Source organism: Candida pseudojiufengensis, assembly GCF_024610245.1.
Source record: "Candida pseudojiufengensis strain CBS 10847 chromosome Unknown scaffold3, whole genome shotgun sequence".
NCBI classification, from domain to species: domain Eukaryota; kingdom Fungi; phylum Ascomycota; class Pichiomycetes; order Serinales; family Debaryomycetaceae; genus Lodderomyces; species Lodderomyces pseudojiufengensis.
The window spans coordinates 364457-383233 of record NW_026261523.1 but is presented as its reverse complement, the minus strand read 5'-3'; the positions used below and the strand labels follow the sequence as shown (position 1 = coordinate 383233).

The 18777-nt window shown below is 28.7% G+C and overlaps 9 protein-coding genes across 9 annotated transcripts; 4 read left to right on the top strand and 5 right to left on the bottom strand. All coding sequences in view use genetic code 12, as the record gives it.

The window, feature by feature from the left end:
- Positions 1–2038: 2038 nt before the first annotated feature.
- On the top strand, positions 2039–4372 carry VPS53 (Vps53p; the record flags this gene model as incomplete). Its single annotated transcript, XM_051760903.1, has 1 exon — positions 2039–4372. The coding sequence occupies one exon, from the start codon at positions 2039–2041 to the stop codon at positions 4370–4372; it is 2334 nt and encodes a 777-aa protein (XP_051616559.1).
- Positions 4373–5027: 655 nt separating this feature from the next.
- Positions 5028–5753, top strand: TRP1 (phosphoribosylanthranilate isomerase; the record flags this gene model as incomplete). Its single annotated transcript, XM_051760902.1, has 1 exon — positions 5028–5753. One exon carries the CDS (start codon positions 5028–5030, stop codon positions 5751–5753), a length of 726 nt encoding a protein of 241 aa, XP_051616558.1.
- A 31-nt stretch (positions 5754–5784) lies between these two features.
- CCT8 (chaperonin-containing T-complex subunit) lies at positions 5785–7416 on the bottom strand (the record flags this gene model as incomplete). Its single annotated transcript, XM_051760901.1, has 1 exon — positions 5785–7416. The coding sequence occupies one exon, from the start codon at positions 7414–7416 to the stop codon at positions 5785–5787; it is 1632 nt and encodes a 543-aa protein (XP_051616557.1).
- Positions 7417–7813: 397 nt separating this feature from the next.
- On the bottom strand, positions 7814–11830 carry KGF55_000611 (DNA-binding protein; the record flags this gene model as incomplete). The annotated part of the gene is made up of 1 exon (XM_051760900.1): positions 7814–11830. The coding sequence occupies one exon, from the start codon at positions 11828–11830 to the stop codon at positions 7814–7816; it is 4017 nt and encodes a 1338-aa protein (XP_051616556.1).
- A 399-nt stretch (positions 11831–12229) lies between these two features.
- On the bottom strand, positions 12230–13960 carry KGF55_000610 (uncharacterized protein; the record flags this gene model as incomplete). The annotated part of the gene is made up of 1 exon (XM_051760899.1): positions 12230–13960. One exon carries the CDS (start codon positions 13958–13960, stop codon positions 12230–12232), a length of 1731 nt encoding a protein of 576 aa, XP_051616555.1.
- Positions 13961–14060: 100 nt separating this feature from the next.
- On the top strand, positions 14061–14642 carry KGF55_000609 (uncharacterized protein; the record flags this gene model as incomplete). Its single annotated transcript, XM_051760898.1, has 1 exon — positions 14061–14642. One exon carries the CDS (start codon positions 14061–14063, stop codon positions 14640–14642), a length of 582 nt encoding a protein of 193 aa, XP_051616554.1.
- A 20-nt stretch (positions 14643–14662) lies between these two features.
- TRP99 (Trp99p) lies at positions 14663–15220 on the bottom strand (the record flags this gene model as incomplete). The annotated part of the gene is made up of 1 exon (XM_051760897.1): positions 14663–15220. One exon carries the CDS (start codon positions 15218–15220, stop codon positions 14663–14665), a length of 558 nt encoding a protein of 185 aa, XP_051616553.1.
- Positions 15221–15630: 410 nt separating this feature from the next.
- Positions 15631–16176, top strand: KGF55_000607 (uncharacterized protein; the record flags this gene model as incomplete). The annotated part of the gene is made up of 1 exon (XM_051760896.1): positions 15631–16176. The coding sequence occupies one exon, from the start codon at positions 15631–15633 to the stop codon at positions 16174–16176; it is 546 nt and encodes a 181-aa protein (XP_051616552.1).
- A 143-nt stretch (positions 16177–16319) lies between these two features.
- Positions 16320–18368, bottom strand: PRD1 (metalloendopeptidase; the record flags this gene model as incomplete). The annotated part of the gene is made up of 1 exon (XM_051760894.1): positions 16320–18368. One exon carries the CDS (start codon positions 18366–18368, stop codon positions 16320–16322), a length of 2049 nt encoding a protein of 682 aa, XP_051616551.1.
- Between the last annotated feature and the right edge of the window lie 409 nt (positions 18369–18777).

Sequence of the window (18777 nt, the reverse complement as noted above, 5' to 3'; positions counted from 1 at the left end):
GAAAGTAGTTAATTAGGTACAAATATTTTTAATTCCCATAAAAAGTAAAAGTAACTTAGTGTTCCATAAATTAGGCTTTATATGAATTAACTAAATAAGGAAAAAAGTACGTTGTACATATACTACTTAACTTACTACTATGCCTATACTCATTAATCAATTAAAGTTTACCGAGAAAATATATCACTTTCTAGTATCAACAAAGAAAGCTTTTTTCAAAAGATTAATAGTCAAATAAAAATGGTCCCTCTCTAAATGTCTAATTCATCAGGGTAAAACTAACTTTGGTAGGTTTGAATATCTGAGATTTCTCAAAGTCCCTAAAATGTAGTCGATTTTGATTTAGACTAAAACCAAATTAATTGAATGAATAGATCTCAATCGGCATTTACATAATTATTATTTTATATGCTGTACCTTTTTATTGAAGATTCTACAACTTAAATTAGATTACCAAGTATAGTATATAATCTATAAGTTACTCTTTGAATCGACTAAGATAAAAACATGGACGATTTACGTCATTTGGTAAATCTTATTGTTTAAATTTCCTTTTTAAATTGGTCCTACCTTTGATAAACCGAATTACCACTTAAATATTATTAATGCATTATTTGCATGAGATCGATAAAATGTATTGCAACACAGATTACCTGATATACTGTAACACTAGTCAATTATCTAACACTGGTTTTAAAATTAAGCATTGTTTGATTGAATTGACGATAATCAAATGCATCAACTTGTACTTGGGCCTATTTTTTGGTATTGTCTATCATATATTACTCGATTAGGAAGTTCTATTGTCTTATTTTTTTGTGTAACAACTTTTTTTCTGACTTTAATTTTTATTGAAGAAGTTCAACCATAGATTGATTAATTGATTGACTGATTCTCCGATTAAGTAGAATTAAAAGTTGTTTATAGGTTGTTGTAATTTTGAGATTTTTACAATACTCAATTATGAATAAGCTTTGAGTCATACGTATGTATTTTGAATGTACTTTGAGATTTCTTCGAAGAAACAATCAACTCAGTGTCAAAAAAAGATGAGCTATTAGAATATACGAGTTTCAGATTTAAAATCGTACTTGTTAACGAACTCTACCAATTAAACAATTACAACATAAATTATCACATGTTTTGTTTACAATTTAGTTGGCTTAATGGCTTCTTAAAACATAAAATTGATTCAATGTTACCCCACATTCCGACAAATTGATGTTGAATCAGTCGTAAATCTTTCTGTGAGATGTCTCTCGTTTTAAATGGAGATTAATCCTAATTTGGTACTAAATTCAATCAATTTTAAACTATTACAGGACCGAAAATTTATCCCCATCCTTAGTTTTAACACTAACTCAAATCAACCATCTATAGTTCGATAGCTCTATTCAATACAAATATAATCCACTACCTGATCATTGAATCTTGCAAATTATCGAAAATTGCAAAAAGATTTCGGTTCTTTTTTTGGTCTAGCCTAGTTACAGACCACTATAATAACTATAGGACTACCGTACCTCAATACTCAATTGATTTGTGAGACAAATTTCCAAATCTCCAATATATAGATTGAACCAAGCTTAGGATGGCAAATTTTGTAAGTTTTTTATCAATTTACGCATTATCAAAGAGCAGAGCCTTTAAAATGGTGGTTTAAACGCGGACATTTTGCTGGACGCATTTTTTTGCAGCCAAATCTAAAATTTAGTTGGACTTATTTGATCCCAAAAATTATATCCCCGTTCACTAAAGCAACTTAGCTCTCATTTTTGAAATGATCAATTCCAGCAGAATAATTCTGACTCTTCAAGCAATAATTCTTACTTGGTATTACTGAAGCATCATAGCTGAATCTTATGCCAGCTTGTGTCCTTTGCTGATGCGATATAACTTTTGACGGCTACTTTTTCGCGCAATCAAAATTATCAAAACTTATTTTGAAATTGAAATATTAAATAAATTTGGAGGTCAAGTAAACCAAATATATCATTCATTGCCTTAATGCATTCCTAAGTTGAGATATCAAGATATCATGAATTCATATGATTATGACCCTAATACCCATCTCAATCAAATTTTTGATGCACCAGATACATTAAATCAAATACCACAAGTACTATCTCATATTCATCAATATAAACTTAATTTATCAAAAGAAATTGATAATTTACTGTCAAAATATGATTCAACAACCAACCTAGATCAAGATATAAATCAATTAATTAATAATATTAAAGATGTGAAACAAAGTTCACAATTAACTAAAAATTCAATATCATCAATGACTTCATCTATACAAAAATTAGATTCAACAAAACGAAATTTAATATTATCAATGAATATTTTTAAAAAATTACAAATTTTAATAAAATTAAATAATGAATTAAAAGATATTATTCAAACTAAGAATTATCAAGAAATATATAAAAGATTAACTGCTATTAAGGAGCTATTAAATTTTTTTCAACCTTATAAATCAATTGATTTAATAAATCAAATTAATTTAATGATTATATATACTCAAAATAAATTAATTGATGATATTTTTCTAGATTTTGAAGAATTTTTTAAAATTAATAATAATTATGAAAATTTACAAAAAAATGAAAATTTATTATATGGTGCAAAGATTTTGGAAATTATAGATAATAAAAATAAAATAAAATTAATAAATTGGTTTAATAATCAAATTTTAAAAGATTTAAAAAATATTTTTAGTCAATCTGATGAAGCAGGATCAATTGAAAATTTAGGTAGAAGATTTATTTATTTTAATAAAATTTTAAATCAAATTAAGACATTGGTTATTTTTCCTGAAAATTGGAATATATTGGATCAAATAATTAAAGAATTCATAAAATTAACTAAAAATGATTTATCTATAACTTTAAAGAGTAGAAAAATTGATTCAAATATTTTATTAGATAATTTAACAAAGACTATTGAATTTGAAAAATCGCTTAACTCAAATTATTCAAATGACAATAATTATAATATTTCATCAGTTTTTGAACCATACTTACTAATATGGGTACAAGAACAAGATAAATATTTAAATTCTAAAATTTTAGATTTTTCATCAGTATCACAATTACCAATTGAATTAATAAAAGATATAAATTCAAATATCCCCAATATTTCAATAACATCAATAGAATTATTTAAAATTTTTCATAAAATTTTATCACAAATTTTAAAATTATCAAATGGTGAAATATTAATAAATTTAGCAAAATCATTTAATAAATATTTATTTGAATATATAAATAAAATTTTATTACCTATATTACCAAGAAATGATGATGATATAAATGGTATTGATTCAATAAAATATTTAACAATGTTATTAAATACAAGTGATTATATGGTTAGCAACATAGAAGAATTAAATGAAAAATTTCAAATTATAATAACTTCAAATTATAAAGAATTTTTACCACAATTAAATTCAGAAATTTTTCAACAATTAATTCAAAAATCTATAAGTGGGTTGCTAATTAAATTAACAAATGATTATAAATCATGTTGGAGAGAATTTTTTAATATTGATTGGGAAAATTTAGATAATGTATCCGATGTTAGTTCATATATGATTGATTTAAAAAAAATTACATCAGATAATTGTAAAATAATATTATCATTAATTATAAGAGATAGTTATATAAGAAATTTTAATGATAAATTAATTGAATTATTAACAACAACATTATTAAATAATTTAAAATTTAATAAAATTTCAAATAATATTATAAATTTAGAACAAATTTTATTAGATATTATATCATTAAAAGATTTATGTTTAAATTTACCAAAATTGGGTCAAAAAGAAATTTCAAAATCTTATATAAAATACGTAAATAATCATTTTAATGAATTAGAATCAATTATAAAGATTCTTATGATTCCACCAACAACTTCCATAGAAAATTATATTGAAACTTATTTTGAAATTATTGGAGATAAATCAATAAATAATTTTATAAAATTATTAAATTTAAAAAATATTAAAAAATTAAATCAAAAAAATTATATTGAAAATTTTAAACTACAATTATCTATTGAAAATAATGAAGACACCTCATCATTACCAACTCAACAAAATCATAAAATAAATCATCTATTAACAAATTTACAAGATGATGAAATGTTGGATCCTTCACTAAGTTCTTCTCAATTTTCATCAAGTCCTACTCCAATTCAAATTCCAACTTCATTACCAATAAAACAACAACAGATTGCATCACCAGGTTCAAAATCACCACAACAACAACAACAACAAAATTTAATTCCAAAAATTAATCAATTTGAAAAAAATATAAGAGAATTTGCATTAAATGGTGAAAATCATGTTAATAAAATTAATTAAAATTTTAAAAATTTTGGAAAATTTTTTAGAAAAGATGAAAGATGAGAAAAAGATAATAAATAAAATTTATAATGGCATGAGATATAGTTTTTTTTTTTTCTTAGATTTTGACTAGGTTTGAGATTGTATTAATGACGACAACTTACTAAGATTCGCTAATTAGAATACAAAGATTGTCAAACAAATGATCTATTTTGGGTTAAAGTCTGGAATACTTTGATGTGAAACTAAATTTAAAGCTAAAAGGTCATGATGGGAAGTAATTCAAAACTAAAACAAGGCATTTGAGTGTAATTTAAAGCTACAACTTAGTATTTGAGAGTGAGATCTAAAGCTTTGGTTTACATTTGACAATTTTTTACTGTCAAACCACTTATATCAAAGTTTTTGAATTGATGTCATTACCAATTCTTGAAGTAATCTTCCCCTCGTAAGTATTTCGATACATAGCTTAACAGAGTCAACGAGTTCATACCTCTCTCTATCCATTTCTTTTGATTTGCTTGTTATGTCAGTATCATTATTCAAATCAGATAATTACGTTCTTTCCTTTAGTAACACAAAATTGAGCATGAAGCTCAAATTGAAAAATTCTGAAACGCTAATAAATTATGACTCTCATTAATGTTTTGAAATTCATTTAAACAGTCAAAGAATGAAATTAGTTAAAATATGTGGAGTTAAAACACTAGAAGCAGCAGAAACAGCAATAATACATGGAACAGATCTAGTAGGATGTATATTAGTCCCCAATAAACCAAGAACTATTCCACCTGAAGTAGCTAAACAAATTTCAAAATTAGTTAATCATGGTCGACCTAAATCATTAACTTTAATCCTGGAAGAAATAAAGAATTCAACGAAGGAATTTGATTCACCTATAGAATATTTTGAATATATTAAAGATATACTAATAGAAAACGGACCATTTTTAGTGGGAGTTTTTAAAAATCAATCACCAGAAGAAGTTTCAAAAATTGCCCAAAATTTAAATTTAGATTTTATTCAATTACATGGAAATGAAAATTTAAAAGATTATTTAAATTTAGGATTTGGAGTTATAAAAAGATATGTATTACCAAAAGATTTAGAAATTTTAAAAAATGATAGTAACTACGTTATGAATGAAAAAATTTTAAGTTTACAATTATTAGATTCTGAAGAAGGTGGTGAAGGTAAAAAAATTGATTGGGAATTTATAAAAAATAATTTAAATTTTACAAAATCTATACTTGCAGGTGGTTTAAATCCTGAAAATGTTATTGAAACTAAAGATATACCGAATATATTAGGATATGATGTAAGTGGAGGTGTTGAAACAAATGGTTCAAAAGATTTAACTAAAATTACAAAATTTATAAATGCTGGTAAAAGTATTTAATTATAAATTCCAATATATATATATATCATCTTTAATCATCTTGATCCCAATTTCCTGGTCTTGGTTGTTTTGGCATTACTGGTCCTCCTGCTCTTTTAGCCATTATTATTTGATCTATTGATAATATAGTATTTGTAGCTTCAACAGCTAATTCTATAGCTGATTTTTTAGTTTCATAAATGTCATAAATTCCTGTATCTTCTATATCACCAGTTTCAATATTTAAACCTTGTTTTAAACCATCATCATTTGAATGAGCTGCATGTAATTTACTTATTATTTCTGTTGAATCAAAACCTGAAGTTTCTGCTAATACTCTTGGTATAACTTCAAATGCTTTTGCAAAATTTTTTATTGCTAATTGTAATAATCCAGGAGTTGTTTCTCCATATTGTGTAATACGTTTTATTAATTCTATTTCTACAGCTCCTGCTCCAGGTAATAATCTTGAATCTTTTAATAATCCCTTTATTGAACTTACTCCATCATCTATTGCTCTTTCAATATCATCTAAATTATTTTGTGTTGCTCCTCTTATAACTATTGTTGCTGTTCTTGAACTTGAATTAGTTTGTTTAAAAACTGTAACTCTATCTCCTCCAATTTCCTTAGTTTCAACTACATCAATTTCTCCCATTTCTTCAGGCATTGGTGCACCTAATCTTGGTAAAGGAGTAGCTCCACATACTTGACAAATTCTTCTTAAATCAAATTTACTTGGTACTTTTAATACTAAAATTCCATATTTATTTAAATAATGTAATGCTAATTCTCCAACATTTGAACCTGCAACAACTACTTTTACACCAGAATCATAAATTTCTTTACACATTTGATCTAATTGTTGTTCTTCTCCTTTTGTGAAATCAAGCATTTCTTGTGCATTATGTAATAATACAGTTCCTTTAGTTTCAGTTGTTGATATATCAATTGGACATGTAAACGCTACAACTTTTGAATCTTTAACATTTTTGATTGAACCTTCTGGTTCACGAGGAAAAACCATACCTTTTACAACTTCAGATTGTGATAAAGAACTTCCCATAATTTTAACTACTCTTATACCATCAACATTAAAACTTAAAGGATTTTTAGGATTTATAATTAATTTGACTGCTTCAACTACTAAGTTTGAAATAATATCTTCAACTCCAAATTGTTTTGCAGATATAACAGGTTTTATAGCTTTTAATAAATCATTTTCAAAATTTTCAACTTTATCGACAACTAAATCTTTTAAAGTTTCCATAACGAATTTATTAGCTAAATTAAAACCTTGAATAATTTCAGTAACATTTAATCCTAAATTTAATAATTTTTCTGCAATATTTAAAAATTCTCCAGTTAATATAATTACTAAATTTGTATTATCACCCATTTCAAATTCTTGTTGTTTTGAAGCTTGAATTAATATTTTAACAACTGGATGAACAATTTCTAATTCATTTAACATTGTAGCTGCATCATTGGTTATAAATTTTTTACCTAATTTATTTACAATAATTTTATTTCTTCCACTTGGACCCATTGATGTTAATAATATAGAAGCAATTTCTCTAACTGCTTCTATATTTCTAATAATTGCACCATCAGCATTTGAATATGATGAATACCCATTCTTGAAAAGACCTGAATTGGGTGCTTGAGGTAATTTCAATGACATTTGTTAGTTAATGATCTGACGCCTAAAAGAAGTTTAAAGAAGGAAAAAAAATAATGATAATAATCACGATCTATTAAAATGAGATATCGCATCAACAAACAAAATAAGAGAAACAACTATTTGCAATCATTCAAACTTTAAAGAGGCCAAGATATTTATACTTCGAGGTGAGTTAGATTTCATTTACCATCAATGGAAATGTAGTCTTTCTTTTCCTCCTGTCTCATATTTAGGGTAAAAACGATAGAATAAGAGGAATTGGTCTTCAGATGTAACTTACAAGAATAAGTATTTATTACTTTTTTGTAGATATATGCAAGATAATGAAGATCACCAAATAAAGCTAAAAATGAAAATTGTAATGGACATAAAAAGTTACTGCAATAATGATTTCGATTTATGATTTGATATTCCTCAATTTTAACATGAAATTAAGTAATTTTGTTTCGATTTCATATTTTTCCTCATTACTTAAAAGCGAAAGTTCATTGTAAGATTTTAAATCCAAAAGTCTAACTAATTCGGCCGTATTATACTGTCCATTAGATGAGTTGACGGATTCAATAGAATCAGGTAAAACCTTTTCTAATTCTGGAATTTTATTATTCTTTTCTTCTCCATTGACATCGATGGATGATGTGTTTGCAATGGTATCTTCTTTTGATTGAGGCATCAACGAACAGTCATTCCTTTGTGTAATGAACGTGCTTTCTGACTCTGAAATGGTTTCTTCTCTAGATTCAACATCATTCGTAACTTTGGCTGTATTTGGTGGTATTTTGATATTCAGATCATCTACTGCCGTTTCAATCAGTTCTGAAGCCGAAGCTTCTGCTTTAGTGGTTTTCAATGTCGGAAATGATGAAGAGTTGGAGCTAATATTTTCAGATTCTGCAAGTTCATCCATCATCATATCATGATCTTGGTCTAAATGTGGTACAGATGACTTTGTAGTACTTTCCTTTCCAGTAGTAGCTGTTTCTCTATTTTCTACTTCACTAAATCCTGAAGAATCAGTAGAATTTTCTTGAAGTAATTGTCCATTTGATTCTTCTTGGGTTGGTTGATGTATATGTTGTTGTGTGATATCTTTATAAATTACAGAAGGAATTGAAATGGCCAATTCCGATAATGAATGCTTCGAATTATCTAAATTTAGGGATCCATCAGAACTTTCAGATACTTGCGTATTGATTTCTTGATTTAACAAAGGTAAATTTTGTAAATGATCATTCAAAAACGAAATATTCATTTTAAAAATCTTCAAGCAATTGTATCCTAATTTATCTATTAAATCATAATTTATCTCCAGCTCTTCAAGCTTATTTTTTAAATAATTTTCTAACATCAAACAGATATCCCCAATAATGGTTGCATCTTGTCGAGAGCCAATGTCAAAAATCTGATCCCTTAATTCAGAAATTACAACAGCAAAATCGTTTAGTATTAGAAATTGCAATGTAGGATTGTACCATGATTCCAACTGATTGGTGATTAATGGGATGAAAAGTCGTAGAAATGCTTCATTCGATGATTCTCTGAATAAAAGTAATGCATATTGAGAAGTCTCCAATGTCCAGTGTTGCATATTCAATAGACCCAACCATCGAAGTGTTATATCTTCAGTATTGCTAGTGGAAAGTATAGATCGAAAAAGTTTCTTGACAAAAATATGATAGCCAGTTTTAACAAATTGACAAATTTCGCCGTAGCAAATTACGGTGGTACGACTAATTTCAAGATTTAATTGACTTAAATGTGCAATAAGAAACAGTTTTAATGAGTCCTCAAAAATATCACTTTTAACAATATTGCATATAAATATCAAAGTTTTTGTAAAATCTAATGACTTTAAAATGGTTGCATATATATGCTTAGATTCTTCATCGAACTTCATCTTGCTATTACTCAAGATGGTGAAATAAACGTCAAGATTTTCATCAGGACCTCTAGACAATAAATCCTTAGTTTTGAAAGTATTTTGAAGCTCTATTATTATTTCTTTAATTCGTTCAGTACATATCAAATCATGATTTTTTAATAATTGAGACAATACCAATGGAAGGTTATCTATCAAGTCGTAGGTTGTGGTGGACGTGACTCTCTCCTTTTTTACAATTTGACTTAAAGTATTCAAAAAAATAATCAACATAGATAACTTATCTTCAAATTCTAATTTCTTTAACAGAAAGACCAAATATATATTCTGCATTATTTTGTCAAAATGGGAATGTACCCATCTAGATGGAAGTGGAGTGAGGTCATTCGAAGTTAGGTTTTCGGTTGCTAAGACATTTATGTCACTATAAGTCTTACGCGATCGAAGGTCTAACTTAAGCAATGTTGCTAAAATTCTAAACCCAAGCAAGTTGAGGTAATTGGTTGATGAATTCTTTTTGAAATAAAAATTTAAGAATACCGGTTGAATGATTCTATCCCACAATAGATGTATATTCTTTGACCAAACTTTTAAAACATTTGAATTTATTATCATGTATAATATACCAAGGAATAGATTATGAAGTGAATTGATGATATTACTTGGCAAATTAGGTACATCCATGCAAAGAAAAACATGAGTCAACAATTCCACTTTAGGTTTCATTATTTGATTTATACGAGTTTTTTTCTCATTATTCAAAGGTCCTCTCAATATGGGGTCCAACTCTTTCCTCATGTACAATAACCCATCTTTACAAAGGTTAAAATTAACTGCCTTCCAGCTGTTTAGGACCAATTCAATTATAGCAGGGTCTTTACTCTCGAGACATCTTTGGGGAACAACTAACCACGAATTTAATTGAGACCATTTTTCAAATGATGTTTGTCCATTTCCTATCAATACAGTTAAAGCCATCCACAGGTCCAACGCCAATTTATGGTGTCCCTCGTCACATAATTTTTGTAATTTCGAGTTTACGAAGTCAACGAGTTTAATATTTTGTGAGCTCAATTGACTTAAATTTTGTGAATATTCTTCATCTATTGAAAAAAATTTGACGTTATTAGATATTGTTGATGATAATAACTTTCTGATATAGATTTGTACATTATTGTTGTCTAAAAAGGTTTTAGCAGTTTCCATAAGACAATTGACGCTGAATCCCAAACATTTCATATATAATGGCAGCGATATGTTACAAAGGTTGAGAAGTACCGACTCAAACCAATGCCCAATGTTTTTTGACATAGAATTTGGAAAATTGATTATATAGTTTTTAATACATAGTAGTTTCTCAGATACTAATGTGGCACTCGGAAAACTGTTCATATTCATTAATGCAAACAACATCTTTTCTATCAATTCACTATTTGAAAACAATTCCCGTTTTTTCATGGCATTTAAATGACAATCTTTTATTATTGATAAGTAAGGTGAAACCAATGTTTTTGAGATACGAGGATGAGTCAACATTGATATTGCATGCCGATAGATCCAGTCTGCATCTTCAATCAGTATCAAACAGTTCACATTCGGGTCTACCATGAAACAATTTAATAATTTTAATGCTTGATTTATAATTCTGACTCTAAAAGGATCATTTTTTGATGGAGAAGTGTTTTCCTTGTTTTCATTATCAAATTTAAATATTTGATCTTCAATCTCATCAATGTCTTGAATTAAATGGAATACTAGCTTTTGAAGATATGTTGATTCTTTTGACTTGCATTCATCGTGATTTATCTCCATTGATTTTGTAAATAAATTGAATATAGTTTCACGAGAATTAGTTTTTAAAACGGAATTTAATGTTGCATAAACTTCAAATCTCTTATCAAAAGTCTTTACACTAAGTACAGATAAGCATCCTTCAACTAACATGGGTAACTCATCCGAATTTGGGGGAAGTTGAACAATAGTTCCAGGACACCAAAAATTAGTATATTTAGGTCCATGTGGTTGTTTCAAAGTTGATTTCTCCCATAAAGTTGAATTATTAGGATCAGTCAATTGTGTTTTTAGATTAATATCACACGCTTTTAAAATGGATCTTTTTGGCGTAGATCGATCGGGAGAACTTGGCAAATCCGAAACTAAATCATCTGAGAATAGGACACATTTTTTTCTCCTTGTATTTTGTGCAGGGCCCTTGTACTGATTCAGCCTAGTTGGTGTGACAGATATGATATTCGATTGGTTATTTTTGGAACCACCAACTTCCTTACTATTTGGATTGGTATTTGAGTTATTTGTTTCATTAAATGTTTTGGTTGGAGTTGTAGCTCTTTTTATAGGAGAAGAATTTAATTCAGACTCGTTGATAGTAGTTGAGGTCTCAATTTTTGAAGGTGTATTTTTGCTCTTTTTGCCAAACTTTTTCTTACTTGAATTTTGAACATTTTGCTTTTTAGGTGAATTGGATTTGGTTGTAGTTTTATTTTTATTTCTGGATGATCTTCTTACGGGTGCCATTAACGAGTTTGATGTGAATTATTTTGCAACCAAAAATTTGATATCTTTAGTTAGCAAATTTGATGAACGATTTATTTCAGATCATAAAAAATTGAAGCTATGCCAAATGTTTTCTTTTGAGAATTGCAACCTTACTGAATTTTGAATTGAAATATTAGTTGGTTTTATAGCATAAACGCATAATATAAAATGATAATGATAAAGAGTTAGGAAAAAATTAAAAATTTATTACGAGACGCGTCAATTACGAGTGTCACAGATTCTAACTCAGAGAGTGAAAAACCAAAACATGGATTGGAATTACAAAGTACCCGTACGTATATAAATTAATGGCAATTTCAAGATTAGAGTCAGACCATAAGTGTCAAAATACGATACAATGATTTCATTTTTTGTAACTCAATTCACTAAATCATATCGTCTTTTCCTCAAAATTTTCCATGAATTGGATGACTTTTTTTCTTTTAACTCAGTTTTATCTTCCATGGAGTCCTCATCATTCAATTGATCGGAAATACGAATATTGTCCTCTTCAGCCTTTTTTGCATCAAAATCAACCCTTTTTCTTAAATTCTCTAAACCCCTTGATTTTCTCATTTTCTTAGAAACTTGTGGTGTAATATAAGTATTGAAATTCTTTTTGCTTTTGTATGGATATAGACTTAAATGCTTCTCTTGAATATTTTCTGCTTCCTCAGGAGTTATCATTTTATCCGCAAAAATGTTTTGAATATCCAGATCCTTCCCCTTTAATAATAATCCCCACCATGACTTCTCACCGAAATGTAAACTTTGAAACAAAAACATTGTTTGACTATCTGCTAATCTTAAGTTATTTGATATATCTTTTTTTAATTCGAAAAAAGTTTTAGCGGTGGTATTATTAACGGTTTCATCAGTTAAATGTTTAGAATTTGTTGGAGCTCCTATACTTCGAAGAAAATCTCTTTTGGTTTGGGGAGCGGATTCGCTATAAAGTCCAGCAAGAATGAAAATTTGAGCAATGTATAGCAATTTAATTTTCGGTGACTCCAATTGATTGAACAAAAAATCAACATCTGCCTTATGATTTTCTGCAACTGCTCCAATATATGTTTCCGGAACGTATTTTTTGGATTCAAATTTTTTGCACAAATACCTAGCTTCCGATTCAAGTACTTTTGGCTTCTTAGTAAATTGGTCAGGCTCATTAAGTTTAGCTCTATAACTTTTGTATTCCTTCAACAAAACATCATAAACAGCATGTATTTTGTCAGACATCTTATGAAGGTCTTTATAGTTTTCCTTTTTCATATAAAAGATTGGGTCATTAAATATTTTTTGAATATCCATGACATCACTCAAAAATTTATCTTTCATTGTAATTTTAGGTGTAATCCTATTGCCAAATCTGAAATATTTGTTTCTTCCTGTCAGATCTTCAAACTCTAATAAATTTGTCATTAGCGTCCTAACCCTTGCTTGAATTATATCGTTATTTGTATCTTTTTCAATCGAATTGGTTTTGTCTCCATAACCAGAGGTTTGGAAATAGTCAGTCAAAAAATTTCCGAGTTCTAAAATATACATTCTTTCGCTAGTGGTTCCTGTAAACAATTTATTTTTAATCATGGCCATTCTAGACTCTAAATATGTCCAAAACAATGAGAGTTCACCAACTGATAATGATATTAATTGACTCAGAATAAATAGTAAATTTTGGTAATATGAGGATTTCACTGGCAATTCAAGGTCAATTGCTAACCATAATGTAAAGTCCAATACAGTATCAAGTTGTTGGTGAAAATGCGATTGATCTTTATCTTCATCTTCCACATAATCGTGTATTATTGATTGAATAAATTTTTGTGAACCTGTGGTAACAATAAATTCATCAAAAGAGGAATCTAACTGTGTGTTATATTTTTCAATCTCATTAACAACATGCTCTTCCGCTATTTCATTGTCTTGACTTTGAGGTAAACGCAAACTGCCATCATTTTTTAGGATCCTATTCAATTGGGTTTTGAATTTGTTAAATTTTTTGAAATTTGATGATTCTCCTGACAAGTTCGAAAGTTCAACATTTGCAACCACCTTCTTGATGAGTTTGTAAAAGTCCTCTGACTTTTTCCGTAGTATATCAGTCATATTGATGTTTATTGATGTTTATTACTTTATACTTTCCAGTTTGGATTTGGCTGAAAAATATAAAATTTCGTAAATATGCAAAACAGGAAAAACTTCAAAAATGTTATTCTTGAAACCAAGATATAACCTATGGATAAAACATGTTAGCATAATCCTACGATCAATTAGGCTTTTAAGCAGTGACGCAGAAGTGGTTTCAAGTGAAGCTATACAAAAATCCAAAATATGGCTTCAGACTGTAGATACTTCAATTATTCCAAAACATTTATTTGAAATAACTTACAGTCGTTCATCTGGACCTGGAGGACAAAAAGTGAATAAGACATCTTCAAAAGCCACAATATCGTTACAATCTGGAATGTGGCTAAATCCTACAATTTGTTATTGGATTCCATCACCAATACTTGAACAGTTGCAATCCCTGCCAATACGGTATGAGACTAAACTGAGAGGTTTAGTCATACAATGTGACTCCAGTAGAAACAGAGATGAAAACACTGAGGAATGTTTTCGAAGGCTACTTGAAGAAATTAAGTCAACTATATATTTTGCACCCGAAGTAAAAGAGGAAGATAAATTAAAATGGGATATGTTACAAGAGGATTTTAAGGAGCGTAAAAAGTTCAACAAGAAGAAACAATCCGATAAAAAACGAAGCCGTTCTAAAAAATTTGATTTGTAACTTTCAATTGAATAACTATTTTATTTCAAACTCTCTAAAACTTTACTAGCTTCTGATTTATCGACTGATGTATTATCTGGTTCAACAAATGATTCGGTGATTTTACCATCCTCAACTACTAAAGCGTATCTCTTTGATCTGTCATTACCAAAGACTTTAGTTGCATCAAATAACACACCAAGGTCTTTAGCAAAAGCACCGGTGCTATCTGCTAAAAATCTAATTGAGCTTTTACCATTCTTTGAAGTCAATTCTTCACCCCAAGCTTTAGTTACAAATGGATCATTAACTGCTAATACAAAAATTTGATCATACCCTTTATTTTTGAAGGCATCTGCATTCTTAATATAGCCAGGAATGTGACTCTGACTACACCCTGGACTGAAAGCTCCTGGAACTCCTACTAAAATAGATTTACCCTTGGCGGTTTCATTAGCTAAATTGACATCATTTCCAGGAGAGTTTTCATGAACAACTGTTGATGGAATCTTATCACCTACTGATGCATACATTCTGTTAAATGATTTTAATGATTGATGGATTGGTAATCTAAAAACAGATTTAGTAAATGATTGCATTTTTATTCGATTAGGTCAGGTATTTAAGGGAAAAGAAGTTGGTTACACAGTCATGTGTTTTATTGATTCAATTGCTTTCGAAAATATAAACCCCCCTAAAATTTAAATAGTTATGTATACAAACCAGTCAAATAAAATTCTAGAATCAACATCCTATTCTCCACGTTTAGATAGTCCGCAACGGAAGGGAGATAAAACTTTGAGAGACAATAAAAATTTCAATTGGCTTAGACAGAGGTACTCAATGACGGAACACTGTTGACCTTTTTTTGCTTAATCATCCATGAAGGACCCCCTTAAAATTTCAATCTGATTGAAACTAAGTTTCACGCAGTTCGCAAAAATATTTTAGGTATTCATTCTTAGTTTAGTAGTATAGCAGTATAGCTTCAACAATATTACATCATAAAATGTCAGTCAAAGTACGGAATAACACTGAAATAAACGAGGAGCAGATATCTCGAGATGAGGCATTAAAGTTATATTCAAATACGCTAAATTTTAACGTAATTAGTCGATACGACCCGGCTATCAAGCAATTAATATGTTCTACCTCGCATTGTGTGGTTTATAGATTCAACGAAGAAACCGAAGAATGGAATAAAACTGACTATCAAGGGTCATTAGCATTATATGCCAGAAGTCTAGGATCATTTTCACAAACAATTTCAATCACTGATTATCAAGAATTATTCACTTACGGTCTAATTTTGTTGAATAGAAATAATCCAGATTGCTTTTCGATAGGTTTGATTCCTACAAAAGTTAGTAAACAGTATCTACCTAATGGTATTGACGATTCCGAAATACTGGAGATGGATGTTGAACTAAATGATAATTTGATAATTGTTAGAAATTTAATGGGAGAAATTTTTGGATTATGGGTTTTTAACGAAGAAGACAGACAGACATTATACAAGTCTATAGAGTTTTGTCTAAATAATAATGACGATTAATGAATACTTGAACACGATGTAATACGAGTTTTTATGCATTACAGACAAGAGTTCAATAATAATAAACGAGCACTGATCATATTATGCATTTCTTTAAATTTCAAACTCGTATAAACTTTTAATTGTTAACTCCTAACTCTAATTCAACCAAATGTCTCTTTTAAAAAAGCATCTGAATTTGGTTTTCTACCTAGCAATTCCTCCAAATTATCCATAATTTCCCTAGATCCACCTCTTTTCAAGATTATATCTCTGTACCTAATACCATTTTCAGTATTCATTGGATCTTCCTTAAATAATGTATGATATATGTCAGCAGCAAAGACTAACGAATATAAGTATCCGTAATAACCACTTTCATACCCACCAGCAATATGTCCAAATGAAGCATAGCCTTTTGTTGGATTATCATCACTTGGTAATAATGTAACACTATCTTTTAATTCGTTCCATGTTTTTAATAGATCTAATTTGTCAAGTTGTTCCCTACTATTGATTGTGTGTAATTTCATATCGAAGATACCAAAAAATAATTGACGTAAATTAAATAAACCAGTGTTGATGTGCTTGGTTTTGACCAATTGTGAAATCAATTCATCATTCATTGGTTCACCAGTTTCATAATGAGATGACAAAGCTTTGATCTCGTTCTTTGACCAACACCAATATTCCAACATTTGTGAAGGTGTTTCCACAAAATCTCTTTCCACTGAAGTACCATGGAATCTTGCATATTTGGTTTGCGATAAGATATTATGAATACCATGACCCAATTCATGGAAAAAAGTTACAACTTCATTATGTTTTAATAATGATGGTTTCTCCTTAGTTGGTTTGGTGAAATTACAAACTAACGCAGTAACAGGAGTATGACGATCTCCATTACTTTCTTCAAAACCCGGTCCCAAGCCGAAATTAGCAGCATGGCCGTATTTGCCTTCTCTAGGATGTAAATCAAAGTAAATAGCTCCTATATGTTCCAATTTGCCCGAAGTCACACCTTGAAAAATAGAATATTGTTGAACATCTTCATGCCATATTTGATTTTTAGGAGGTGTTAATTTAACAAATTTGATGTCAAATATTTTTTCATAAAATTGAAGCATTTTATCGATTGTTGATTGAAGTGGGAAGTATTCTGCTACTTTAGTGTTATCAACCTGATATTTATCTTCCAACAATTTCTCATTATAGTAGTTGAAATCCCAAGCGTAGAAGTCATCTTCTTCTTTCAAACCTCTGTTTACAAAATCTTGTTTTTTCAATTTTTTTAATTCCTTCAAATCATTTTCAGCTACTGGATCCAATTTTGTTCTCAAATCATCCAAAAAATCAAGAACGGTTTCTTTTCTTTTTGCCATTCTTTCTTCTAAAACGTAATCTGAAAATGTATCGTAACCTAATTCTTTTGCAATGTCATACCTTATTCTTATTATTTTGTCCAAAATTTCATCATTTTCCGAAACTCTATTACCATATGCAAGATTCGCAAGTTTTCGAGTGTTGGAATTTGAAGCATGACGAAAAACAGGAAGAATATCTGGATATTTGAAAGTAACTTTCAATTTTGTTTTCCCATCTTCTTCAATTTTTTCATATTGACTGATTACATCTTTTGGAATACCTTCTAATTCATCCTCGGAAAAAAGGATATAACCTTTGTCTTCACCCAAGTTTTTAGCGAATTGTAATTTCAAATTACTTAATTCAACTTGTAATTTTTTGACAATTTCTCTTTGGTCCGAAGGTAATGCTAAACCATTTCTTTTAAATGAAATTAATATTTTGGTTAAGTAACGTTTAGTTTCTGGATCTACTAGAGCGTCATTTTTGACTGATTCATTCAATTTTTCAAATACCTGAAATACATCCAATCTTGACCATTGCTCAATCGATGTCTTATCGAGAAGTTCTTCTGCTTCGGTAGATGCATCTCTCAATTCTTTATTATCTGATACGTGTTGATAAAATGTGATTTGATTTTCCAAAAAACTATTTTCATTTGAAAACTTGGCAAATGGCTTCATGACGTTGTCAATAGTAGGATTATCTATTTGTTTGGCAATATTGTCAAACAATTGTACTTGATCCTGTGCCAATTCTTTAGCTATATCCTTAACATTTTGTGGGGTATGGATCCAATCTGGATAATTCTGTTCCTTAACTAATGCGGTAAAATCAATCGATGTCATCCTACTATTAATGAAAAGCAATTTGTATATGAGACTGAAAATCAAGATAAAAATAATAGTTTTGATTTTTATCATAAATTGAAAAAGCTATCTTCAAACTTTTGTTGACACATATTATTTATGAATAATATAATAATTTTAGGTTTTGAAAAATAGTTTCAGAATACAACAAGATACATAAATCTGAGTTACTTAATTTAGACATTGATAATTCCGTACAACACCACAATGAAAAGTTCCCATTCCACTAAAGTTAAACCGAACGAAGAAGATTTTGACTTCTTACATTTAAAATTATTTTTTGCATCAATTTTCCAATTGATCAAACGGCTTTAATTTAAAGTTTCGAAAATAGAAAACCACTTAAGATGCACATGAGATTAAACTTTATTTATCTGTTCAAAAAGAC